Raw genomic sequence first — 26,917 nt, 5'->3', positions numbered from 1 at the left:
GTCCACTGCCATCAAGGCACATGCTGGTCCTGGGCAGGGATCACTCTTCGTGGGGGGAGGAGGGGAAGAGGGGAGCTGTTGTCCCAGAGGGGACCAACACAGGCCCTGCTCCAGAGGTGGGTAATGCTGTGTCGGGGGCCAGAAATGCTGAGGATGACAAGGTGGTGGATGGACCATAGCCCCTGGCTCTTTTTGGGAAATGAGATCATCAAGACAGGGACCGCTCTGTGGCACAAGCCCTGCCCAGACCCTGGTTCCTGGGCTGGGCAAGAGGTGGAGTGAGCCCAGGAAGTACAGACCCCACCGGCACAGACCTTCTCCTGGTGCACAGCCAGGAGGCCCAGAGGATCTCCTGAACCAAGCATGGATGCTCTGAGACATAGCAAGGTGGGGGATATTTGTTGCAGGGCCACAGGAGGTGGCGCGTGTGTTCGGGGTTAGAGGGGTTGGGGTTGCATCCTGGCTACATCACTCCTGGGTGGGCGATGAGAAAGAAGCGCTTTCGACCCTGGCGTGAGGATCCCTTAGGGTACATGGCCTTGGGAAGCTTGATGGGGAACCAAGCCAGCAGCAGCAACCACTTATGGGGAGTGAGATGCAGACAGAGATGGCAGGATGGTGAGGCACGAAGGGAATCCTGGCCCTACTGCAATCAGAGTGAGCCACGGTTCTGGGAGCAAGGCAAGGGGGCAGAGGAGTGGATGCTGAACCGACCCTTCCCACCCAAGCATGCTGTCTGCATGTCAGGGCTTCTGCGCACCTGAGGCCAATGGCAGGGGTGGCAGTACCCACAGGCCTGCACACTGCCCACAGTCAGGGTGCACGCAGGACTCCCGGTGATCTTGCTTGAGTGGCAGACAGAGCAGCCCCTGCTCCCTGGCACCTCTCCTCAGAGCCCTTCCTAGAATCACCAGGAAAAAGGCGTCCATAGCCCTATTTCCTGTGAGGAGGTTGAGGCTGAGGTGGGGACACCATGGTCCCACTCTGGGCTTCTTCCAGCCTTCTTCCAGGGGCCCTGCCCACAGAGCACCTGGGAGGTGGCCCAGCTCATCACTCTCCAGGGGAGCCCTGAACCCTGGGTGGCTCTGAGTCGTCAGCTGACAATGGAGCCAATCCAGCCTTGGGGGTGGGTGCCGCAAGAGCTCCCACTCAGGCACTAAAGTAGCGCCCCAGACACGTCATACCTCTCCCTCACGTCTGCCCTCGGGTCAGCTCAGGAAGCTCCTGGCCCCATAGCGCCGCCTTATCTGGATAAACAGTGTGTCACTGCCAGGGCTGGCATAAGCCGATGATGGTGCACTGCCTCTGGTGCTGTGGCTTTGCGTAGCTGACCTAGCGCAACAGCTGTCCTCATCACAGACCACACCCGACTCCTTACTCAGAAGTGTGGCCCGCCCCAGCAGCAAGGAGGGCCGGCACCTTACCCGAAGGGCTGTGGTGAACTGGGCTTCCGCGTTGTCCATGCAGTTGACAGAGACACAGTACAGGCCCTGGAAGAAGGTGGTGCTGTCATCAGGGCCGGCCCCTGGGGAGCTCCCACTGAGGACTCAGATCAGAGACCATGCGGTGTGCCCGGGGCCTACACGGCTGCCCTGGAGGAGTATGACAATGGCTCTACCGAGTCAGCTGCGAGGCAGGTAACATGCTCACTGTCCCCGTCTTTCAGACCCAAGCCAACGTGGGGTGGGACAGGATGCTCACTGGAAGCATTCTGGATCCTGCCTGGGGAGGTTATGTGATTACCTATGGGAACATTCCAGATTCTGATTAGGGTGCTGTCAGGGGGTTCTTCACTGGGAATGTTCTTGATCTGGTTAGGTGCTTACTTACTGGGAACATTCTGGATTATCCTGGGGTGCCGTCATGGGGTTACTCACCAGCAGTGTGTGCAGCTGTGCTGCGTGGTTGGAGAAGAGCCGGGGGGACTGCTGGCACAGCTGGCAGACCTGGGAGATCTGCCGGGAGAGTGTATGCTGCTGTCACAAGACTGCAATCTGGGACCTGGTGTCTGAGCAGCACTGGGGAGACCCCATCCCTGGTGGGTGAGCCCATGTCCCGTCTGCCCAAACTGGGGTACAAAGCTCCAGCAGACACATCCCCCATGAGGGCAAAGGGCAGCCTGGACCCCACTGTAGATAAGGACCCTTGTCTGTTACTGGCCTCCTCCACCCTGTCCAACAGGTGTCCGGGCCGTAAAGGATCTCTGGCCTACTCAAGGCCCCCATCCCCTCAGGAGGGTGGCACTGGGGGTAGACAGTGTTCCTAACACAGGGTGGGGTATAAGAATCACTATCAAGGGACCCCCAAATTTCTGGAGACCATGTATGCTATTCTCTCGGTGTGCAAGCTTTTGGGCCATGGCCCATCAGTTTGTTTGTGTTTTTTATTTTTTTGAGACGGAGTCTCACTCTGTTGCCCAGGTTGGAATGCAGTGGTGTGATCTTGGCTCACTGCAACCTCCGCCTCTCAGGTTCAAATGATTCGCCTGTCTTAGCCTCTAAAGTAACAGTGGGATTATAGGCACCCGCCACCACACCTGGCTAATTTTTGTATTTTCAGTAGAGACGGGGTTTTGCCAGGTTGGCCAGGCTGGTCTCAAACTCCTGACCTCAATGATCCAGCCACCTCAGCCTCCCAAAGTGCTTGGATGACAGGCATGAGTCATCACGCCTGGCCTCCACTGGTTTTTGTATGAGATTCTCTGATCAGTGGTGCCTATGCAGGGCTGAGAAACACTGGCTGACAGCGAGACAGCAGGATGGGCTAGCGCTGGCCGAACTGGCCAGTGTGCACTTGGCGGATTCAGTCTCTGGTCTGACACTGCTGAGACCCAACAAACTCCTGGGCCTTCCCGCCCCTTGTGCACCACCCAGCCTTACCTCCTGAAGAGCCGTGGCCTTGTGACCCGTGACGAGGCGGCACATGATGATGTGCTCCAGCAGGATTACTTGGAAGGACGATAGGATGGGGCTACAGTCCAGCACTGTGGGCGAGAGTTGGGGATGAGCAGGCAGGGGAGGCTGGAGGCGGCGCCACCCCCAGCCCGCCATGCCCCCACCTCATTCCTGTCTCCTGTCATACTGGCCAGGCACCCACCCCATCATCTCCCCAGTCCCCACTACCCACTCTGAGTGAGAAAGTATGTCTTGGTGTCCAGGTGAGAAAATGGAGCGGGAGCTAGAGGTTGGTTTCCACAGTGTTCCAAGAGGGGTTGGCTCTGACCCTCACCCCTCACTCTATGTGCTCAATAGCTTGTGGACACAATAGGTTCTACAAATGTGGAAACCACCCCGGATCATGAGACATGCAACAGAGCCTCAGGCAGGGGGTGGGGGGACCTGGGCCGGACCCTACCTCCTGGCAGCCCCAAGCAGCCAACCTCACATGGGAATATTACAAAGAGCAGCAGAGGCCTCTCAGGCTCCAAGCTGGCTTGACTCTGATGCCTTCTCCCTGAGCAGCACTCTCGAGGGTGCAAACAGGCAGACTTTCAGGCACACTGCACCAGCCAGAGACATCTGCTCTGGGTTTGTGCTAGTCAAAATCCCTGAACGGATTAGACAGTTGAGCATTTGGAAAGAACTCAGGACTTCCAAGGGACATGCTGGGGTCAGTGAGGACTGAATTCGAATCCTGGCCTCATCCCAAGTGTCCCCATCACAACATTGATAATAATCAGGAAAAGCAGCCACCACCTGTTTCAACTGAGCATAACTGGGTACAAGGGCCCTGACCACTCAGGGGGGTACCTCCCACCCCAGGCCAGTCTGCTCTGCTCTGATGTTGGTCACCAGCATTTATCAACTGGGGTGACGAGACCCACCAGGCAAGGCAGCGCAGTCACACAGGGTCACTGGGCCTTGGCACAGCCGGCATCTGGCCAGGCCGTCCGCCAGGGGGCACTGTGGCCACGTGGCCAACCGAGCACCTGACTTACTCTTGAGCTTCTCCAGCTGCATGAGAGCCTTGTCCGTGTACTTCTGTGCCTTCTCCAGGTAGCCTGCCTGCATGGAGTGCATCACAGTCACCTGGCGACAAGACCAGACAGCAGGGGTTACCAGGGCCCTCTCCCTCTCCCTGCCCCCGCCCCCAGCCCTGGCCCTAGCAGGACGCACCAGGTAGACGAGCACACACATGTGCTCCTTGGGCAGCCAGTGGAAGAGGTCGGCGGGGTTGCTGGGCAGGATCTCATCGTCGTGCAGTGTGGAGATGGTCTGGATACACTGCTGCAGCTGCTTCAGACACGGCTTCACGCTCTTTACCTGCGCAGCACCCACACCTGAGTGCCCACCTGAGCCTGGCCTCTCAGGAGGCCAGGCCCAGCCCAGCCACCCCTGCCCCTTCCTCCAGGGAGCACCTGCCTTCCCCTTCTGCCATGGCCACCTCCTGCAAGATGGACCCACCCCCGCTGCACTCCCATGGATCAGCTGGGCTGTCAGGGCAGGGGCAGGGCCAGGCAGGCAGCTATGGGACTGAAGTTTGTCCACTGCCCAGTGCTGGGCCCAACACCAAGGCCCAGGAGAGGCCTGTCCAGACCCTGCTGGAGCTGCTCTTGCCCTTCCTGCAGCCAGACCCAAGTGCTTTGCAGGGGGTGGGAGTCTCGCAGGCGCTGTGGCTCTTACAGACTGACCCATCTCGTCCTGAAGCCCCGAGGGACGTCTCTGCAGCCTTGGCACCCCAAGAGAAGTGTGGCTACAGTCTGCTCTGTGTCCCTATGTGCCAAGTGCAGTGCTTCACCCAATGGGCAATGATGGGTATGGATGGGGGAACTGGGGAACCCCCTTACCAAGCCCTGTGGAGAGGCTTGCCTGCAGCCCATGGCAAGAGGGGTAGGTCTGAGGGGCACAGAGCAGCTCCCAGCCCCTGAAGGGTCAAGGCTGTCATACAAGCAGAGACAAGGAGCTCAAACACAGCCGTTCCCCACCCACAGTAGGGTCACAGAGTCCAGTCTCGACATGGCTGGGCACATTAGTCCCTGCTCAACCCCACAGCAGGGGGACCAGACAGATATCACTTGAGCATCTGCTGTGTACAGGCACCACCCCAGTGCATCCATGCTTTATTCTCATGATTCCCTGAACTGCAGTTGGAATCTCTGAGCGTCCACATGCTGAGTGAGTATATGCAATGTCACACATCATACTCCCAAAGGGTGGGGTGGCCGGGATAGACCTTGCTTGCAGGCACCACACTAACACACCAGGCAGGCACAATGGTGCCAGCACTCGCACCAGAGCAGGCCAAGAGTGTGTGTGTCTGGGGCTGGAATGACAGCCCTGCTGTGTGACAAACACAGCTGACCTCACAGCCCAAGACCCATTGGCCTGGGTGCCACCCATACCCACTGGTCACAACCAGCAGCTCGCCCGAGAGGCGCCACGCACCTGCCCGGCATCCAGATAGTGGGTGACCTGGAGCACCAGGAAGAAGACACGCAGCGACTCTTTCTGGATGGGGTTCCCCTGCCAGTTCTCCACGATCTGCCCACAGAGGGTCAGCAGTGGGTGCACCTCCTGCAGTTTGCGCTCCATCAGCAGCAGCTGGGGAGGGAGAGGTGCTGGCATGGGGTGCGTGGCTTGCAGGGGCCCTCCCTGGACCAGGAGCACGGGGCTGCCCACCTGCCCTGGGACTGCTGCCACCAACCCAGAGGGCAAGGCCAGCCTGAAACCCCGGCCCAGACAGCTCCTAACTAGGATTCTGCCTCAGCATGAATCCCACTGGGCGGAGCCTGAGCTTCCCTCCTGAACCCTGCAAGGCCCGGGCCTCACCCTCTAGGCTGCTCACTGTGCCTGAGGGGCGATGCCATGGAGAGCAAGTGGGGTCGGAGCAGACTCTGTGGGGGCCCTGCCTCACCTCCACAACACCAGCCGCATCCAGCCATGCCCAACCTCAACTTACCATCCCCTTGCTGAGGAGGAACAGCGCCCTGCAAAACAGAGGCGGGGGTCAGGTCCCGGAAGACCCAGGGGCCTCCTGGGATGACTGTGACTGCCCCAAGGCTCACAGGACCTAATGTGCCACCTCGGGGGACAGTTCAGTGGACAACAGTGAACAGTCCCAGATGAAGTTTGTTATATTTACAAGACTGCTCTATTTTATCCTATTATATCTATATTTCTTTTTTTTTTTTTAGACAGAGTTTCGCTCTGTCACCCAGGCAGTGGTGTAATCTTGGTTCACTGCAACCTCTGCCTTCCGGGTTCAAGTGATTCTCCGGCCTCAGCCTCCTGAATAGCTGGGACTACAGGGATGTGCCACCACATCTGGCTAGTTTTTTTATTTTTAGTACAGATGGGGTTTCACCATGTTGGCCAGGCTGGTCTAGAACTCCTGACCTCAAGTGATTTACTACACCTAGCCTGTATTTATTTTTCTTGAATGGCTTAGATGCACTCATGTCTAAAGTCCAGAAGGTGGCCGGGTGCAATGACTCATGCCTGTAATCTCAGCACTTTGGCAGGCCAAGATGGGTGGATCACTTGAGGTCAGGAGTTTGAGACCAGCCTGGGCAACATGGTGAGACCCTATCTCTAGAAAAAAACTTGGCAGTGATGGACACAGAGGGTGGGGGCCAGTGGGCAGGCTTGAATGTCAGGCTCAAATCTGCACCTCATAATTTTTATATTTTTTGTAGAGATGGCATTTCACTATGTTGCCCAGGCTGGTCTTGAACTCCTGGGCTCAAGTGATTCTCCTACCTTGGCCTCTCAAAGTGCTGGGAATATACTGTGAGCCATCGCACCTGGCCTGAAATGCCATTTCTGTTCTTTGTCCTGGACCAAGATGGTCAAGCCCCTTCTATGTTAAGAGAGCAGGAGGGAAGGAGGGGAGCGGGTGCCTACCGTGTGTACTCGGATCCCACCACCCGGGCGTACTCGGCCCCCACACCCAGGAGGTCGCAGGCCGACACCAGGTCCTTCTCAAGCGTGTGCAGTTGCTAAAAAGCAGAGAGAGCAGTGACCTTTGCTGCCAAACTCATCAGTTTTACGGTACCTGGCCTTTGTGCTTTGTTAGCAAACTCAAACCTCCCCACCTCAATGAAACTGCCTGTGTCAGTTCTGAGCGATATTAACCAAATTATCTCAACATTCCTTTGGGTACACAGCTCCAGTTGGCCTGTGGTATATATGTCATCTAAACTGAATGGTGCCTGCAGTAGACACTGTCTAAACTTAATGGAGCATAGAACCAGCAGCCAAGACTCATGTCACAGACCCCCAGGGCTGTGTGAGCACCTAGGGCTGCTCTGAGCGCTTTGTGGGTGCCTGTGGGGTCCATCTTCAGTGGGATGTCAGTGTGTTCCAGGGTCTACAAGAAGGGACTCCCTCAGAGGCAAGTGTCAAAGCCTCAACAGGTTGAAAAGGAGGCACATGCCTGGTTTGACCCTGCAAGGCAACACTTGCGGGGCCATGGTAGAGAACTTGACCCCTAGGTGCGCCTGCCAACTCCGTGACCTAGGGCAGGTGACTCACGGACTGGCCTGCTCCTTTGTCTGCTAATGGGCACAAGTGTGCATGGGGAGATAGAAGAAGACTGCGTATGAACATGGCTTCTCAACAGGCCTGGGGGAAGAGGGCCCTGGGAGCCCTGACTGCTGTGTGAGCTCTTCCCTGTGGGGTCTTTTCTCAGCCAGACCCTGCTGGGGTGAGCAGCTCAACTGGAGGCATTCTTGACCCAGGGTGCACACACTGCTTGCTTAGGTGGGTATCATGGGAGGTAGCTAAGTGGTGGCCTGGAGGGCAGGCTGGGTCATGGAAGAGAGAGGCTGGGGGTCGCCAGGGAGAGGATGCCTAAGGGTGCCCAGTGCGGAGGTGTGGATGGAGCCCAGGACAGGAGATGTGTCCCACACAGTGAAGCTTGCTGGCCTCTCCACTCTAGCCGGGAAGGCCCAGTTCAGAGTTCCCCGACAACCAAGCATTGTGGAGCTCAGGGACCAGGGGACCACCTACATCTAGGGGCGCTGAAGGGGGAATGAGGGGGAACTGTGTGGATCTCAGGATAAAGCTGTGCCCCAGTAGCCCCTGAAAGCGAGGCCCCATGTGGGGAACAAGGTTTGATGTGGACATTCATGGCCAGATAGGCAGTCCCTTGGAGTCTCAGTGTAGCTCCTAAAAAACCCACAGCAGATCTCTGGCAAGAAACGTTCCCGGGATTTCGATGAGTGCAGGCCAAAGATGAGATTAAAATGGCTGGGAGGGAGGGGAACGCAAAGACACCTAACAAGCAGCAGGCCTACTGTCAATGTTGGTCCTGGGGGAGACCCGCACTCCCACCACTCATCCCTGGGTGCTGCCGAGAGCTAGGCTCAAGCTGGGGATGCTGTCAAGGACGGAGGCTGGAGGGGGCTTGTGAGCAGGTAAAGGAAACATCCCTATGTCCCCACCCGCTCTGTGTGGCAGCCTAAGGGGGTCTCCTCGTTGTATACTCTGCTGCTCTTTGCACATGGGGCAGGTGTGCCACAGGGTCATGGTCCCTGCCCGGCACCCTCGTGCCTGGGCCGTGGTACTCACAGCGAGCTGGAAGAGCAGACGGCAGTGCCAGTATGGGGTCTGCTGTGAGATCTGGATTGCCTTCCGCAGCAGCGGCTTTGCTGCATCAACGGAATTCTGAAAGGAAATAGTCACGTTTGGGAAGGTTTAAAAAAAAAAACAAGGCGGCAATCAAGACGGATTCCTTAGCAGCAGCTGCGGTGCCAGAAGGCAGTTCCTGCTCATGCTTACCAAAGGATTTTTTGGGTTGCCAATTTACTTTATTAAAAGCAAAAAAAGATAATTTATTGGACTCACTGGCTGGGAAGTTCTGCACCACTCTTAAAATAACTTCTCATTCAACGGACTGAAAGTAGTTTCAGTTCAAAATTCTAAATAGTCAAATCAGATGCCAGTTCCCATCTTTTATGTTCTCAGAGCAGAGAGAGGCATTGGGGTGTGAAGCACACACATTCCCTGCTGCCAAGGCCACCTTACTCATCATCATTCCGAGGTGGGAGGAAGGCAAATTTCAGCTACAACTGAAATCAGAACCAGATTAAGAAGAGAAACTGTACAGACTTGTCAGGCGAGGAACAGGCTGATCTCTCTAAGAGCCTTCCGCAGAAAAGGAAGCTGCCAGCCCTTTTTAGCAGGTGACTACCCACCAAAGCCCTGGGGCTGGGGCATAAGAGGCAGCAAAGTAATCTCAAGTGTTAACAGCCAGAAAGGCCGGGCATGGTGGTTCTAGTGTATAGTTTTGGCACTTTGGGAGGTCGAGGGGGGAGGATTGCTTGAGGCCCGGAGTTTGAAACCAGCCTGGGCAAGACCATCTCTACACCAATAAATTAAAAAATCAGCCAGGCATGGTGGCACACGCCTACAGTCCCAGCTACTCGGGAGGCTGAGGTGGGAGGATCATTTGAGCCCAGGAGTTCAAGGCTGTAGTGAGTCATGATTGTGCCATGCACTCCAGCCTGGGTGACAGAGTGAGACCCTGTCCTTCCCTCGACCAAAAAAAAAAAGAGGGATTCCAACTCCTGGAGCCCCAATGTGCCAATGTGCTTTCACATCTTAGCAACAGGGAGAGATGATACTTTGCTTTCAGAAACCTGAATATGTTCTTACCTCTTGACAGTATAACTCAGACAACAGACTTGCTGCTTCAAATTTAACATCTTCGAACTGTGGGATCTAGTGACGTCCAGTTAAGGAAGTACAGACACTGTGAAAAAGGTCAGTTTGAAAGGGCCACAGCAGGCTGGGTGCGGTGGCTCACATCTGTAATCCCAGCACTTTAGGAGGCCAAGGTGGGTGGATCACCTGAGGTCTGGAGTTTGAGACCAGCCTGACCAACATGGTGAAACCCCTTCTCTACTAAAAATGTAAAAAATTAGCTGGGTGTGGTGGCAGGCGCCTATAATCCTAGCTACTCGGGAGGCTGAGGCAGGAGAATCACTTGAACCCAGGGGATGGAGGCTACAGTGAGACAGGATCACACCATTGTACTCTAGTCTGGGCAATAAGAGTGAAACTCCATCTTAAAAAAAAAAAAGGCCACAGCTTGGGGGACCTACTGTGCTGAGGTCTGTGGGGCACGCGTGTCCCAGCCTGCCCTGAAATTTCAATTTCTGTTGTTCCCCCAGTGAACCCAGAGCTTGCCGTAGGGCAGGGCTTAGAGCTCGGTGCCAGATATGGAGGGAAGCACAAAGAGGAGCGCAGCACCCAGGGGCAGCCGAGGGCTAGGTGAGGATGTTCCAGGGTCTGTGGGCAGAGCCTCAACTTGCAGGGCATGTTGGGAGGTGGGATTCAAGTTTTGATACATTCTTTTTATTTAAGTGGAGAATTCCTTAAAGGGAACCGTACCAACACAGAAAGGATACTTGCTGTGATATCAACCACTGAAAGAGAAAGAAAAAAAGATTAATTCTCAGGCAAACACTGGTACCCGGCTGGCTCGCTTTCGGGTTTCCACAGTTTGTCCTGAGAACGGAGGCTGCCAGGTGTCCAGGTAACAAGAAGGCGGCCTGCTCAGACTGAGACGGTAGGCTCACTCCTCTCCAACCCAGCCAGGTGAATGGAAGCCATAGAGCCCCAGTGGGTGCCTGGGGAGGAGGGGACATATCCTTCTGACATCAGAGGAGGGGCTGGCACTTGGAGTCAGACCCCACAGGCCCATGGGTGGCAGCTGCTTCAGAAAGGAAAAGAGCTCAGAGGTGATCTGGCCCCAGCAAGGCTCCCATGTGTCACGCGGAAGTAGGGCCAGCAGTCAGAGGTCAGGTAGAAAGGAAGGATATTCAGCAAAGCATAACATGAGAAATCAGTTATAACTGGGGAATGGGTCTGTGAGGGCAAGGTCAGTAAGGCATTTGAAAGATGCTCGGCTATGAGCAAAGTCAGCCTCTCAGAGGAGAGGGAGCGGGGCTCCAGGAAGGACCCGCAGGGGCAGAGCTGCAGGATGGCATGGAAGACGCACACCAGGAAGGCAGTTCAGACAACAGGCTCCAACTCAGGGACCGCTGTGCCCTAAAGTTCCATTTTCCATCAGGTTCCCGGGCTAGTCCAGGCCACTGACCACAGCCCATCAGATCACCCAGGGTCCCAAGCACATAAGCCTAATGCCGTTCCCACCGACCTGCATGTACCACACACATTCAGAGCAATCCACGCCTGACAAGAGCCTTGATGGTTTCTGGAAAGTGGATCTGGAGCAGAGCAGAGACCCCAACTTACCATGTGCTGTGGGAGAACCACATGGGGTGGGGCAGCACGTGGGGCAAAGTATGGAAAGTAAGGGGCCAGTTCTTCAGGCAAAGAGGGAGCAGGTGGTGCTCCAGGCACTGAAGAGCCCATGAAAAAGGCACACAGGGCCAGGGAGGTGAGGCTGAAGCCTGATGGTCTCTGCCACTTACAAGGCCCGGCTGAGGGTTAGAATGCCCTGGAATCACCCCTGGAGACGGACTCAGTCAGGGGTAGAATATGAAAGCACCCACCCAGATGAGAGTTTTCAGACCATCCTGGATGCAGCAGAGAGAATGCAAGAAGGGAGGGGGGAGGAGCCAGTGAGGCCTGGAGACAATAGGCTCCAACTCACAGTTGGAGAAATGGCCAATCACACAGAAGGGGACTATGACAGAGGAGCTGTGCTAGAGCTGGGCTGAGGTCTCCCCAAACCCTGAAATTTGGCAGTTCTGTGATTTGGGCACCATGGGGGCCAGCAAGGGGAAGCTCTTTGGACAGTCCAGGGTGGACAGAGATCACTGTCATGCAACCCCAGCCTGGGTGAGCAAGGTGCAAACCTGGTGCCTGCAGCTGAGCCTGGCACCTGTGACAAAGTTAGCCCCATTTCTGTGTGTCACTGCATCCTAGCAGAGGTAAGCAAGGTGACCAGGCAATAGGTGATCCCCCTGGCTCTCTTTGGGTGAAGCTTTCCTTTCCAGTCTGTGGCCATGGGATGCTCTCCCCAGCACTGACGACAACCCACACAGGCACTGCACGGCCGTGGCAAGTGGACTTCAAAGGGACATGTCCAGTCACTTCATGCCTTCTACACCCCCTCCTACAAAGCTTTGGCCTAAGCCACCGAGCTCAGGCCTGCGTGGGTCCATCAATGTCTCCTCATAGCAACAGCTTTTCTTTTTGAGAGAGTCTCATTGTGTTGTCCAGGCTGGAGTGCAGCAGCATGATCGAAGGTTAGGCACCCTAGCCTTGACCTCCTGGGCTCAAGTGGATCCTCCCACCTCAGCCTCCTGAGTAGCTGGGATTGCTGGTGCACACCACATCTGGCTATTTTTTTCTAATTTTTTTGGGGGGGATGGGGTCTGGCTATGCTGCCCAGGCTGGTCTTGAGTTCCTAGGCTCGAGCAATTCTCCTGCCTTGGACTTCAAAGGTGCTGGGAATTATGGGTGTGGAATACTGTGCCTGTCCAGCAACTGCTTTGTGCCCCTTCTTCCTTTGGGGCTATTATGTGGCTAATATCAATTTATTCAGCACACAGTCAGACTGAATCTCATCTCCCCTGACCCCACAGACTTTTTTTTTTTTTGGAGACAGTTTCACTCTTGTTGCTCAGGCTAGAGTACAGTGGCACAATTTTGGCTCACCACAACCTCTGCCTTCTGGGCTCAAGGGATTCTGCTGCCTCAGCTTCCCAAGTACCTGGGATTATAGGCATGCACCATCATACCTGGCTAATTTTTACTAGAGATGGGTTTCTCCATATTGGTCAGACTGGTCTCGAACTCCTGACCTCAGGTGATCTGCCGACCTCGGCCTCCCAAAGTGCTGGGATTATAGGCATGAGCCACTGCGCCTGGCCTAGACATCCTTTTGAAAAGCAAGATATGCCTGCTGCTAAGGGGCTTCCCTCTCTGCCAGCTCCATCTGTCCACAGGAGGGCTAGACAGAGAGAATCCCATTTTCCCTGGGGAAGGGGAGGCTCTCAGTGAACACTGGTGAGCTGGGAAGTCACTTGCCCAAAGGCTTCAAACAAGCCTTCTCTTCTGGAAGGCCCTGTCTGCTAGTGTCAGCGGGTGTCGGGAACGCCGACTGGGAGCCAGAGGACTGGGTTCAAAGTGTGGATCCACTATGAGTTAGCAACACTCTAAGGTACTTGAGAAATTAAAGGCACTAGTGCTTTTTAACATCCATTTCCTAGGTATCTTTCTCTCCCACTTTAAACATACACAAACAGAGGACATTAGATAAAGCCCCTCTTTTTGTGATCAGCCTGGGCAACATAGGGAGACCCTGTCTCTATACAAAAACAAAACAAAACAACAAAAAATCAGCCAGGCACGGTGGTGCATGCTGTAGTGCCTTACTTGGAAGGCTGAGGTGGGAGTATCAATTGAGTCCAGGAGTTTGAGGCTGCAGTGAGCTATGATTGCACTGCTGCACTCCAGCCTGAGCAACAAAGCAAGATCCTGTCTCTTGGGAAAAAAGGCCCCATGATGTTTGACCTTAAAGTTGTGGCTGTAATGTCTGCAGCAGGCTGACATCCAGTAGGTGCTCGGGAAATATGTGTTGAATGAAGGATGGCTTTATCCATTTGGATAATGAATAGCGTTCAGTACAGGGAAGTGAGGGCTTCTGTATAAGCGCAAATGGCCACAGAACGGAGGCTTATGCCTTTCAGACACAAAGCCCTAACTGGCATTGAATTTCTCCATCTTTAAATGCCACTGCTTCTTCACCGCAACATCAGTGACACGTAGATCTGTCTGTATGAGGACACACATTCCTGAAGGGCAGGTTGGGCCTGGTGTCAGGGTGAGCCAGTCCATTCCCCAGGACCATCGATCTGACACCCAACCACATGACTTCACTTTTGTATCTTTGATAGACTTTTTTTTTTCTTTTTTGTAGAGACAGGGATGGTCCTGCTATGTTGCACAGGCTGATCTTGAGACTCCTAGGCTCAAGCGATCCTCCCTTATCAGCCTTACAAAGCACTGTGATTACAGTTGTGAGCCACCTCGCCCAGCCCTCTGTATGACTTTTAGTATATATTTGTAAATCAGAAATATAAAGAAATCCGAAAACTATATCCATCTCACAAATAAAGGATGTAGAATGCCTTACCCAAGGCTTCTGCCTCATCCATGTGATTTTTTTTTTTAACTTTGTAATACCAAAAAGTAGCTTTTATGTTTCCTTCCTCATGATGGCAAAGCAGCCAAAGTGAGAGGCTGTAGAGAGAAGGGCAAGGAGATGGATGTCTCTACCAGCAGTCCCTGGGCTCACCTTATGGCTCTCAGGGAAAGCAAGTGAGGGTTGCTACAGGGCCAACAGGTTCCAAATGTGGTGGAAGGGCCTAGACCAGAAAACTCTGGTGCCTGGGGATTAAGTTCAGGACTGAGAATGTTTCAAGACTGCATATTCCTTAAAAGGTAAGTAACTTGAGACCAGGCGCAGTGGCTCACGCCTGTAATCCCAGCACTTTGCGAGGCCAAGACAGGTGGACTGCTTAAGCTGAGGAGTTTGAGACCAACCTGGGCAACATGGCAAAACCCCATCTCTAGAAAATATACAAAAAGTAGCCAGGTGTGATAGTGTGTGCCTGCCTGTCACATGAGCTACTCCAGGGCTGAGGCAAAAGAAGTGCATGAGCCCATGACGTGGAGGTTGCAGGGAGCTGAGATTGCAGCACTGTACTCTAGCCTGGGTCACTGACTGAGACTTTATCCATTAAAAACAAAAAAGGAAAAAAAAACCCACCAAAAAATAAATTCCTTCAGTGCCACCTGGGAAAGAAAAAAAATAAACAAAAAAGGCCAGGCCCAGTGGCTCATGCCTGTAATCCCAGCACACTGAGAGGCCAAGATAGGCGGATTACAAGGTCAGGAGTTTAAGACAAGCCTGGCCAACATGGTGAAACCATGTCTCTACTAAAAATACAAAAATTAGCCAGGTATGGTGGCAGGAACCTGTAGTCCCAGCTACCAGTGAGACTGAGGCATGAGAATCACTTGAACCCAGGAGGCTGAGGTTACAGTGAGCCAAGATTGTGCCACTGCACTCCAGCCTGGGCAACAGCGAGAGAGACAGGGTTTTTGTCACCCAGGCTGGAGTGCAGTGGTGCAATCATGGCTTACTGTAACTTTGAACTCCTAGGCTCAAGTGATCTTCCTGCTTTAGCCTCCCAAGTAGCTGGGACAATAGGCATGCATGTCTTTTTTTATTTTTATTTTTTATACAGGGTCTTGCTATGTTGCCCAGGCTGGTCTCAAACTCCTGGGATCAAATGATCCTCCTGCCTTGGCCTCCCAAAGTGCTGGGATAAGAGGCATGAGCCACCATGCCTGGCCTCAAATCAGTTTTTTTAAACTACCAAAATGTGTAGAAATAGTTACTGCTTACAACTCCTCTGGGATGGAAGCACAGCATTTAGCAGCTTCCCTGGCCTCTTGCTGCTGTGTGACTGTGGCTAAGCACATCCTCCTGCTGTGGCTGGGTGTCAGCAGAGGTGAGTCTGAAGTGGGCCTTACCCTGTTAATTTGTTGAGGATCCAATGAGACCTTACTCTGAGAAGCACCAATGCAGAGCCTGGCATGTAGAGGTGCCAATGATTGTACATTAACTGGCAATCAGGAAGTAGAAGAACTGGGGTGGGAGAGGAAGGGACCAGCTGGTAGAACTGTGAGGTGATGGTTCCTAAACAGATGTCACATCCTGAAGTCAGAGGTGACTCGGAGTGACAGCGAAGGAAATGGAAACAAAAATATGAAGCAGCACAGATCACTTCGTGAAACTGCTTAACGGCCAGCTTCACACAAGTCTCTGCTCCTAATTTAGCAGGACATAGTTGTGATCCTGAAGGATGAAAGAACAGTTCACGCTGGGCCTGATGAGGAGGGGCTCAGAACCAAGCCCTTTGGGCCTTAAGAGAAAATGGGGCTGGGCGCAGTGGTTCGCCCCTGTAATCCCAGCACTTTGGGAGGCTGAGGCAGGTGGATCACCTGAAGTCAGGAATACAAGACCAGCCTGACCAACATGAAGAAACCCCATCTCTACTAAAAATACAAAAAAAATTAGCTGGGCGTGGTGACAGGCATCTGTAGTCCCAGCCACTCGGAAGGCTGAGGTAGGAGAATTGCTTGAACCTGGGGGTCAGAGGTTGTAGTAAGCTGAGATCACGCCACTGCGCTCCAGCCTGGGCAACAAGAGTGAGACTCCATCTCAAAAAAAAAAGAGAAAATGAATCATTTAATGACTTGCTGAGAAAGTGAACCATAGACGCTCAGGCCAAACCTGAATGCAGAATTAAGTATCTGACCAGCACAGTCTGGAGCTGCTTTCTAAGTCAGATGAGCAAAACCACCATTAAAAACAGCCCTGTTCCAAACACAGAGAAAGCAGGCATGGCCTACGCAGGTGAAAAGACCACTGTTCCAAGAATGACTGCCCAGATTACAGAAAATAATTAAGTTCTTCCAGAGAGGTGGCATTTAGTCCCAGGTGGCTTTCAAATCAGGAAAACCTAAGAATGATGATGCACTTCCCAGGTCAAGGCATAAAAAGAACTGTGATCAAAAATAAGAAAGTTAAGGGGGAACGGATATGTAGGTACATTCTCTTGATTCCACAGAAGACATCCAAATGACCAAGATGGATCTGTCTGCTTAGAAGACAGGTGAGAAAATAAGACAAAAGTCACAGGGCCTGGAAGAGAGGAGAAGACTGAAAATTCACAGGGATAGGTGTGCAGCAGGAGGAAAAAGACCAAAAGGAAAGCAAAATACAAAAGAACACAACCTGACAGAATCTGCACAAATGGTATTGTGAATTTTTTTTTTTTTTTTGAGACAGGGTCTCTCTCTCTCTCTCTCTCTCTCTCTGTCACCCAGACTGGCCTACAGAGGCAGGAACATAGCTCACTGACGCCTCAACCTCCTGGGCTCAAGTGATCCTCACCCCTCAGCCTCCCAAGTAGCTAGGACTAAAGGTGTGAGCCACCATGGGCCCACTAATTTAAAAAACATTTCCTTTGAGACAGAGTCTGGCTCTGTCACCAGGAGTCAGGGTGGAGTGCAGTGGTGGAATCTCGGCTGACTGCAACCTCCGCCTCCTGGGTTCAAGCAATTCTCCTGCCTCAGCCTCCTGAGTAGCTGAGACTACAGGTATGCGCCACCACATCCAGCTAACTTTTATATTTTTAGTAGAGACAGGTTTCACCATGTTGGCCAGGATGGTCTCGATCTCTTGACCTCGTGATCCACCCACCTCAGCCTCCTAAAGTGCTGGGATTACAGGCGTGAGCCACCGCGCCCAGCCTAATTTTTAAATTTTTTGTAGAGACAGGGTCTCGTCATGTTGCCCAGGTTGGTTACTGCAAATTCTCTAGCCAAGAAATTTCAAAGTAAAGTGACACTGCCTATAGTCGTGAACTATTTCCTTAGGGTAGTCCCAGAGCAGCCAAAACACACCCACCTCACTGCCAAAACCATACTCAGAAAAGGAAGCCTTTTAGGTATAGTGTCCTGCCATTCACTGTAACAGCTCTGGGATCTGCTGAGCAGACCCAGGGAACAAGGCGGCCAGCAGGTGCTCTGTGGCCCTGCAGAGGAAAGGATAATGGAAAGAGCAATTACTGTGACCTCGAAAAAGCTACTTCGGAGTTTGAGACCAGCCTGATCAACATGGTGAAATCCTGTCTCTACTAAAAACACAAAATTAGCCAGGTGTGGTGGCAGTTGCCTGTAATCCCAGCTGCTCGGAAGGCTGAGGCAGGAGAATTGCCTGAACCTGGGAGGTGGAGGTTGAAGCGAGCTGAGATTGCGCCACTGTACTCCAGCCTGGGCGACAGCGTGAGACTCCATCTCAGAAAAAAAAAAACAAAGCTGCTGAGGAGGCTGGGTATGTGGTGGTTCACACTTATAATCCCAGCACTTTGGGAGGCCGACGCAGGTGACTGCTTGAGGCCGGGAGTTTAAGACCAGCCTGGGCAACATAGTGAGACCCTAGCTCTACAGAAAATATAAAAATAAATAAAATTACATTTTTAAAAAGCTGCTGAGGAAAGGAAGACATACTCTCCTTGACTCTGATGGGGATTTAAAAAAATTTTTTGAGGCAGAGTCTCGGTCTGTTGCCCAGGGTAGAGTGCAGTGGCATGATCACAGCTCACTGCAGCCTCAACCTCCTCGGCTCAAGTAATTGTCTTGCCTTAGCCTCCTGGGTAGCTGGGACCACAATCATGTACTCCTATACCTGGCTAATTTTTTTTTTTTTTCTGTAGAGACAGTGTTTCGCCATGTTGCCCAGGCTGATTGTGAACTCCTGGGTTTAAGTGATCTGACCACTTTGGCCTCACAAAGTGTTAGGATTACAGGTGTGAGTCACCACACCTGGCCTGGCCTGATGGGGATATTTAATGGATTCATTCTTTCAAAGTTAGCTGACTTGATGAAGCAGATGAGTAAGTATATCCTTCTAGATGACTTAAAATGCAGTGAGGGCCAGGCGTGGTGACACACACCTGTAGTCCCAGCTACTCAGGAGGCTGAGGTGGGAGGATCACTTCAACTCTGGAGGCAGAGGTTACAATGATCAGAGATCGAGCCACTGCACTACAGCCTGGGCAATAGAGACTCTTGCCTCAAAAAAAAAAAGAAGTGCAGTTGAGGAGACCATTAGAAACTGACAGAAGCAGATACAAGAGAAATAACCTTAAATAAAATTGCAATCGGACAGGCCTGGTGGTTCACGCCTGTAATCCCAGCACTTTGGGAGGCTTAGGCGGGTGGATCACAGGGTCAGGAATTCGAGACCAGCTTGGTCAACATGGTGAAACCCCATCTCTACTAAAAATACAAAAAACTCAGCTGGGCATGGTGATGGGCGCCTGTAATCCCAGTTAGTTGGGAGGCTGAGGCAGGAGAATTGCTTGAACCTGAGAGACGGATGTTGCAGTGAGCTGAGATCATGTCATTACACTCCAGCCTGGGTGACAGAGCAAGACTCCATCTCAAAAAGAAAAAAATGCAATAACCAAGGAGGCTGGGGTCTCTCAGAGAGAAGGCAAAAGATGGAAAGCTGGATATAGCAGTGAGTTCAGAGGCCATTAATAGGTGTTACCTAAGCACTAAGGTTAGAGAAAATTAGTTCAGTAAAGAACAGAGAGATGCCCAGCACGACGGCTCACCCCTGTAATGTCGGCACTTTGGGAGGCCAAGGTGGGTGGATCACTTCAGGTCACTTTGAGACCAGCCTGGCCAAGCCTACCAAAAACACAAAAATTAGCTGGGCATGGTGGCTCATACCTGTAATCCCAGGTACTCAGGAGGCTGAGGCACAAGAATTGCCTGAACCTTGAAGGTGGAGGTTGTGGTGAGCTGAGGTCACACCAACTGCACTCCAGGGTGGGCAACATAGCAAGACTGTCTCAAAAAAATAAAAATAAGGCTGGGAACGGCGACTCATTCATGCCTGTAATCCCAGCACTCTGGGAGGCAGAGGCAGGTGGATCACCTGAGGTCAGGAGTTCAAGACCAGTCTGACCAACATGATAAAATCCCATCTCTAAAAATACAAAATTAGCCAGGTGTGGTGGTGTGTGCCTATAATCCCAGCTACTCAGGAGGCTGTGACAGGAGAGTCATTTTAACCTGGGAGGCAGAGATTGCAGTGAGCCGAAATCACGCCATTGCAATCCAGCCTGGGCAACGGAGTGAGACTTCTTCCCTTCCCCTCCCCTCCCCCTACAAAACGCCGGGGTGGTGGCTCACACCTGTAATCCCAGCACTTTGGGAGGCCGAGGCAAGTGGATCACCTGAGATTAGGAGTTTGAGGTCAGCCTGACCAACATGGAGAAACCTGTCTCTACTAAAAATACAAAAATTACCTGGGCATGGTGGTGGGCATCTACAAATCTCAGCTGCTTATGAGGCTGAGGCAGGAGAATTGCTTGAACCTGGGAGGCAGAGGTTTCAGTCAGCCAAGATTGTGCCACTGCACTCCAGCCTGGGTGACAGAATAAGACTACTTCTCAAAATGAATAAATGAATGAATGAATGAAAAAGAACAGCAGATTGAGCAAGGAGAAAAGTCCCAGAACACCGCAAAATACTGTTACACTGGGTTGGCTCTCTGAGAAGATACTGGAACCTCTTCAGCCATTTGCTTTTCAGAACCAGAAACCAGGGAACCACAAAAAACAGGATTTCCAGGAATAAAGTTGGTGTGAGCTACGGAGGGCACTGTGTGGCTCAGCGGAAGACCCCTCAAGATTCAGAGTTCCACTAAATAGAGCAAAGGCACTTCACCAGGAGAAGGGTTTAAATTATGGGTCCAAAAGCCAAGTGGCAAAGAGAGCAATCTACACCATGACTGCTTCTCCTAGACAAGGCTGAGTAGGCGAAATACTACGGTACACACAGTGACTATTAGCCACTGCCAGAAATAGGCTGAACAGCCCTAGGAGACAAGAGAAGGCAGGAGCTGTTAATGGAGAGAAGGGAGAGTTTCTGAACCAACACATCCACTGGAGATGTTGGGTCACCAGATGCTTCCTAGTTGATAAAGCCTGGTGCCTCATTTGATCTCCGCCTCATCATTACCCTGGAGAGACCCCGATAATGACTGCTGGTCCCCAACAGCTCATGCACTGATCACTCCTTGCCATCAACCTGACCCCCTGAGCAGTTCTTCAGGCTCCAACCATTCAGGCCTCTGCTCAAATGTCACTCCCACAAATAGAGACTCCCTCACTGCCCCTGCCAAAAATAGCTCCAAGTCAACTCTATCCCTTCTCCCTGGTCCAGTTTTCATCGTTATTCCATCACTGCCTAACCTCTTACTACATGCTTATCATTTGTCTTCCTCACGAAAACCTAGGCTTATGTGGGCAGAGACTGTTTTAGCCATTGCAGATTCCCCGGCACCTAAACTAAAACAGGGCTTGGCATCTCGCATGAGCTGAACAAGTATCTGCTGAATGAATCAAAGAAAAAAAACTTCACCAATACAATGATGATGTAAGATCTTGGCACGTAACCTGGTTATCGCTGAGCCGGGTTTGAGCCGAGTTTTGTTAATAACTTGTTGTGCAGTCTTGGGCAAATCACTTCACCTCTCTGGGGCCGCCGTACTGCCTCACTTCTGAAACAACGCAGTTGATTAAGTGAGGACTAAAGTTGCCTTCCAGGCCCAGCATGATGGCTCAAGCCTGTAGTTCCAGCACTTTAGGAGCCTGAGGCAGGTGGATGGCTTAAGCTCAGGAGTTCAAGACCCAGCCTAGGCAACATGGCAAGATCCTGTCTTTACAAAAAACACAAAAAGTGGCTCACACCTGTAATCCCAGCACTTTGGGAGGCCAAGGCAGGTGGATCACCCGAGATCAGGAGTTCGAGACCAGCCTGGCCAACATGGTGAAACCCCATCTCTACAAAAAATGCAAAAATTAGTTGGGGGTGGTAGCAGACGTCTGTAATCCCAGCTCCTCAGGAGGCTAAGGCAGGAGAATTGCTTGAACCCAGGAGGGAAGTGGAAGTTGCAGTGAGCCGAGATCATGCCACTGCACTCCAGCCTGGGGAACAGAGCAGGACTCTACCTCAAACAAACAAACAAACAAACAAAAAAACCCCACAAGAGTTAGCTGGGTGTGATGGTCCCAGCTACATGGGAAGCTGAGATGGGAGGTCTGCTTGAGCCCAGATGATCAGGGCTACAGTGAGCTGAGATCACGCCAGTACACTCCAGCCTGGGTGACAGAGTGAGGCTCTGTCTCAAAAAATAAACAAATAAAATTGGCTGGGCACGGTGGCTCATGCCTGTAATCCCAGCACTTTGGGAAGACGAGACGGGCAGATCAGTTAAGGTTAGGAGTTCAAAACCAGCCTGGCCAACGTGGTAACACCCCATGTCTACTAAAAATATTTTCAAAATTAGCCAGGTGTGGTGGCGGGTTCCTGCAATCCCAGCTACTCAGCAGCCTGAAGCAGGAGAATCACTTGAATCCGGGAGGCAGAGGTTTCAGTAAGCTGAGATTGTGCCATTGCACTCCAGCCTGGGCAACAAGGGCAAAACTGTCTCAAAATAAACAAATAATTAAAATAAAGTCTCCTTCCAACTTTTTACAGTCTGCGAAACAAAGATTTGATCCACTCGTCAAGGCAACTTGTTACTAGCTGAGGGTGAGCTTGGATTTACCTCAGATTAATGAGTTTTTAAAATTTGAGTTGATTCTTTTCAAGCATTCTCTACTCAAGCAGGACAGAGCTGGGTAAATGGCAAAAGGGAGGCAGGGGTCTGACAGAAGCAGCATCGCTGTGAAAAAAAACGCCTCCACAGCCTGTAATTTTATTACTTTTTTTCCTTTTTCTTCTGAGACAAGATTTCACTCTGTCACCTGGGCTGGAGTGCAGTCACACAATCACTGCTCACTGCAGCCTTCACCTCCCTGGGCTTAGTTGATCCTCCCACTTCAGCCTCTGGAGTAGATGGGACTACATAGGCCCATACCACCACGCCCACCTAATTTTTTGTAGAAACAGAGTCTCAGTGTTGCCCAGGCTTGTCTCAAACTCCTGGGTTCTAGTGATCTGCCTGCCTCCGCCTCCCAAAATGCTGGGATTACAGGCAGAAGCCACTGAGCCCGGCCCTAGAAAGTTTCTTAAAGGGTAGCCACTCTCCCGCATTCTTTGACGCACCAAGATGACACAGAAGTCAAATTGGGACAGGGGAGGGACTCACTCACAAGAGGATGGACTAGTGGATGGTACAAGTCACCAGCAGACAGAGAAAAAGCAAGAGCTGCAAGATCCCCTAATACTGAAACTGAACCAGAACCCCTTTCTCCTCCTCATAGGCCTCAAATGACCCACTTCACACTTTGGGTCTCAGCTTCCCTCGTATGACACCAGGAATTATTGATGAGGACACAGGACTCTCCAGAAACGAGTATCAAACTTCCACGTCCAAGGAGGAGGATGCCCTTCCCGGTTCCTGAGACACCAGACTTCAGATTCCCGGGGAGGAGCCAGGGGTCTCGCCTCCGCCAACCCCTACCCCAAGTCACTTTAGGTGGAAGCGTTTGGGGCTGATGCTCCCGAAGCTGAACTAGGAGGCGCTGGTAGCTGCAGGACCCAGTGATGTCCCCATCGCCACCAACATGTGGGCTCATCTGAAAACCAGACGATTTGAGGATCCTGTTGCTCCCAAGAACAGGCAACTTTCAAAGTACAGTGACGGGGCTCCTGGAGCCCTGTCACCAGAGACGGAGAATAAGGCGTGGGGGGGGGGGCGAGGACTTTGTGTCCCCTGAGAAGCTGGAAGCTTTGGGGTCCGGCAGAGGCAGGAGAAGGTCCTGCGGCTTTGACGGAGGTCTCGCCCCCAGGTCGCCGAGGAGCGACCCTCGCCCGCCGCGGTCGCGACCCGTCATCCCAGGTCTTGCAAGGAGCCCGCGACTCCTCCCTCGCGGCCCGGCCCGCGCTCACCGCCTTCTCCAGGTGGCTGCGCGCCTGCTCGCTGTTCTTGGTGTGGTGGTAGAGAACGGAGCCCAGCTGCAGGTGCGTACGGGCCTCAATGCGCTGCGGCGGCTTGAAGGGGAACACGGCCTGCAGGCAGTGTACGCACAGGCGGATTTTGGGCGGGCTGGAAGTGCGGAAGTGCTCAGCGAAGCCCAGAAGCGCCAGGTACCACGAGTCGGCCGCCTCGGCCTGCGCAGCCTGGGCCGCCGCCGCCTGAGCCGCTGCCGCCGCCTGAGCCGCCATTTTGGCCTCCACAACAACAAGACGCCGCCACAGGGAGGCGGAAGAAGGCGCGCGGGGCGGGGCCCGGGGCTCCTCGCGGCTTTCGCGAGAGATCTGCCGCCTAAAGCATCCTGGAACATGTAGTTTATATTCGGGATGCCGCCGCTTCGGGAAGGTGTAAAAAGGGCGACACCATCTGCTTATCATGGCTGAGACTTAAGCATTGCCGGTAGGCTAAGGCTTTTGTTTCTTGAGGTAAAAAAATCCAATCACCCACGACGTGATAGGGCGAGTCTGACTGACGCGAACTACATCTCCCATCAGGCGATGCGCACTATAACTGGGCCCCTTAAGTGGCACCGGAGCATTGTGGGATTGGATGAGTCTCAAGATGGACAACCGGGATGTTGCAGGTAACAGCCCCCGCCTCCCCTCAGAAGCTCGCCTGGGTCCCAGGGTTACGTGTCTCCCCTTACTCCTCGAGTCGGTCCTGTTGTGACCAGTGGACGCCTCGCCTCAGCCCCTGGGCAGCCTAAAGCATCGGCTTCTGCACCTCCTGGTTTCCCGAGACCCCAGACCCAGGTTGCTGGCGGCCCCCGCCTGGTTTATTGAGGACGCACGGATCTCCGTCGAGGCTGCCACCCGGCTTGGCCCTGCGTCCCGTTTCCGAAACAACCGCCTTCAGGGTTGTTCCAAGCTCCGTTCCCCGATGCAGCAGCAACCTTGGGCTGTCCTGCACCCCTCTTTTCGTAGCAGCTGCCCTCTGGCCTGTGTCCCGCTTTCTGGAAAAGCTGCTTTTCCGAAGTGCTCTGAGGCTCCCTTGACAAACTTTCCCGCGTCTTTTGACCCTCACTTTGCTGCAAGCCTTGGCTTTCCTACTTACCCAGAATAGAATTCATTCGCTCATCTCCAAATACTTAGAGTGTGCTTACTGTGTGCCAGGCACTGTGCTAGGTGCTACGCATGCAGCGGTGGCCGAAACAGGGCCCTGCCTTTCTGGAGGTTTCTTTCTACTGGGGTGTCAGTGCACTAATGAGAAAATATTTACAAAGACTGACTTATTATGTGAGGTGGAGGGGTGGAGGCTGCTGATATTGGGTAGTCAGGAAAGACCTTTTCTTTTTTGCTTTTATTTTTTATTTTTGGAGTCAGGGTCTCACTCTGTCGCCCAGGCTGGAGTGCAGTAGCACAATCACGGCTCACTGTGGCTCCCCGATTCAGGTGATCCACCTTAGCCTCCCGAGTAGCTGGGACACAGGTGTGCGCCACCACACACAGCTAATTTGTATATTTATTGTTTTGTCATGTTTCTCATGCTGGTCTGGAACGCTAGGCTCGAGGGATTCTCCCACCTCACCGTCCCAAAGTGCTGGGATTAAATAAAGTGTTGAGCCACCACACTTGGCCCAAGGTAAATCCTTTTCAAGCAGAAGACCTTTGAGTTGAGACAATGAATGCCAGCCATGGGAATACCTGGAGGGTGGAGCCTTCCATGCAGAGGGGGGCCAATAAATGCAAAGGTCACGGTGGGATGGGATTGTCCTTTTGAAGAATGTCAAGGATGAAGCAGAAGTGGGGAGGGGAATCATGTGGCAGGGCCTTGAAAATGAACTTTTAGAATTCTCTTTTTTTTTCCCCCCGAAGTGGAGTTTTGCTTTGTCTTCCAGGTGGGAGTTCAGTGGTGCCATGTTGGCTCTCTCCAACCTCTGCCTCCCCGGGTCAAGCCATTCTCCTGCCTCAGCCTCTTGAGTAGCTGGGATTACAGGCGCTTGCCACTGCATCCGCCAAATTTTTTGTATTTTTAGTAGAGATGGGGTTTCAACATGTTGGCCAGGCTGGTCTCAAACTCCTGACCTCAAGTAATCTGCCTGTCTCATTCTCCCAAATTGCTGGAGTTACAGGTGTGAGTCACCGTGCCTGGCTCAGACTTTAAGAATTTGGATTTTATTCTGAGTCCCATGGGGAACCTCTGAGGTGTCTTCCCTGTCTCTCTGCTGTCACCCTAGTCTGAAGACGTCATTGTTTGTTGCTTGGAACCAGTGAGCCTCCCTGGTCTTGCTGCCTATGCATTTTCTGGCCAGAATGATTACCTAGTAGCCAGGATGAAAACAGAAAGACCCCGTGGATATTGGCCAGGTGTAGCGATCCACACCTAAAATCCCAGCACTTTGGGAGGCTTACATGGGAGGCTCCCTTGAGGACAGGAGTTCAAGACTACCTAGGCAACATAGCAAGAACCTGTCTCTACAAAAAATAAAAGGGAATAGCCAGGCCTGGTAGAGTGTGCCTGTAGTCCCAGCCATCCAGGTGGCTGAGGTGGGAGAATCTCTAGCACCCAAGAGTTTGAAGATGCAGTGAACTATCATGCAACTGCACTCCAGCCTGGGCAACTCAGTGAGACCCTGTCTCAAAACTTTGGGAGGCTGAGATGGGTGGATCACTTTAGGTCAAGAGTTCGAGACCAGCCTGGACAACATGGTGAAACCCTGTCTCTGCTAAAAATATAAAAATTAGCCAGGTATGGTGATGGGCACCTTTAATCCCAGCTACATGGGAGACTGAGGCAGGAGAATTGCTTGAACCTGGGAAATGGAGGTTGCAGTGAGCTGAGATTACACTGCAACCTCCTGGGAAATGGAGGTTGCACTGCCCTCCAGCTTGGGTGACAGAGTGAGACTTTGTCTCAGAAAGGGCAACTGGGGACACGGTAGCTCATGCCTGTAATCCCAGCACTTTGGGAGACCAAGGTGGGAAGATTGTTTGAGACCAGCCTGGGCACTATAGCAAGACCTCATCTCTATGAAAAAATTTAAACATCAGCCAAGTGAGTTGGTACATGCCTGTAATCCCAGCTATTCAGGAGGCTGAGGTAGGAGGATCGCTTGAGCTGGGGAGGCAGAGGCAGCAGTGAGCTGAAATCACACCACTGTACTTCCAGCCTGGGAAACAGAGCCAGACCCTGTCTCAAAAAAAAAAAAAAAAAGATCCAATGGATCTTGTCAGTCTTCATCTTAGTGCTTCCCCATCACTCCCCAAAGTGCTTGTAATAAAGCACATATGCTCTGACATGCCCCACCTCTGCCTCTCCCTGGAGCAGGCCCCTCTGACCATGCTGGGCACTTGCTGCTCCTTCAATGTACCAGGCTTCTTCCTATCTTGGGCTTTCACATCTGCTCCTTCCTCTGCCCAGATCATCTCCCATTTGGCTTTTCATGGTGCTGGCTTCTTATTCGCTTTTTCTGGTTTAAATGTCTTCT

General features: G+C 52.6%; 2 protein-coding genes across 6 annotated transcripts in view; one reads left to right on the top strand and one right to left on the bottom strand.

Annotated features, from left to right (window-relative positions):
* Nucleotides 1-23,699, bottom strand: part of MAU2 (MAU2 sister chromatid cohesion factor) — a 35,472-nt gene extending 11,773 nt beyond the window's left edge. For 3 of the 5 annotated variants that reach the window (XM_008990586.5, XM_003735955.5, XM_035286774.3), the window contains exons 1-12: nucleotides 23,406-23,699; nucleotides 10,352-10,369; nucleotides 9,597-9,662; nucleotides 8,511-8,606; nucleotides 6,843-6,937; nucleotides 5,899-5,926; nucleotides 5,385-5,540; nucleotides 4,116-4,262; nucleotides 3,938-4,028; nucleotides 2,880-2,983; nucleotides 1,878-1,955; nucleotides 1,425-1,490 (exon numbers count right to left, since the gene is read on the bottom strand). In XM_008990586.5, coding sequence (XP_008988834.1) covers nucleotides 1,425-1,490; nucleotides 1,878-1,955; nucleotides 2,880-2,983; nucleotides 3,938-4,028; nucleotides 4,116-4,262; nucleotides 5,385-5,540; nucleotides 5,899-5,926; nucleotides 6,843-6,937; nucleotides 8,511-8,606; nucleotides 9,597-9,662; nucleotides 10,352-10,369; nucleotides 23,406-23,681 — 1,221 coding nt within the window. In that variant the 5' untranslated portion in view covers nucleotides 23,682-23,699. The remainder of the gene's footprint in view (nucleotides 1-1,424; nucleotides 1,491-1,877; nucleotides 1,956-2,879; nucleotides 2,984-3,937; nucleotides 4,029-4,115; nucleotides 4,263-5,384; nucleotides 5,541-5,898; nucleotides 5,927-6,842; nucleotides 6,938-8,510; nucleotides 8,607-9,596; nucleotides 9,663-10,351; nucleotides 10,370-23,405) is intronic. The other 2 variants (XM_035286775.3, XM_035286776.3) reach the window with 1 other exon arrangement.
* A 327-nt stretch (nucleotides 23,700-24,026) lies between these two features.
* SUGP1 (SURP and G-patch domain containing 1) overlaps nucleotides 24,027-26,917 on the top strand; it is a 30,541-nt gene continuing 27,650 nt past the window's right edge. Inside the window, exon 1 of the mRNA XM_002763745.6 lies at nucleotides 24,027-24,073. Within this exon, the coding sequence (XP_002763791.1) occupies nucleotides 24,040-24,073 (34 nt within the window). The 5' untranslated portion in view covers nucleotides 24,027-24,039. The remainder of the gene's footprint in view (nucleotides 24,074-26,917) is intronic.

Source organism: Callithrix jacchus, chromosome 22, assembly GCF_049354715.1.
Source record: "Callithrix jacchus isolate 240 chromosome 22, calJac240_pri, whole genome shotgun sequence".
Lineage (NCBI taxonomy): Eukaryota > Metazoa > Chordata > Mammalia > Primates > Cebidae > Callithrix > Callithrix jacchus.
The sequence above is the reverse complement of the archived record's forward strand: the minus strand, read 5'-3'. Positions and strand labels throughout refer to the sequence as shown.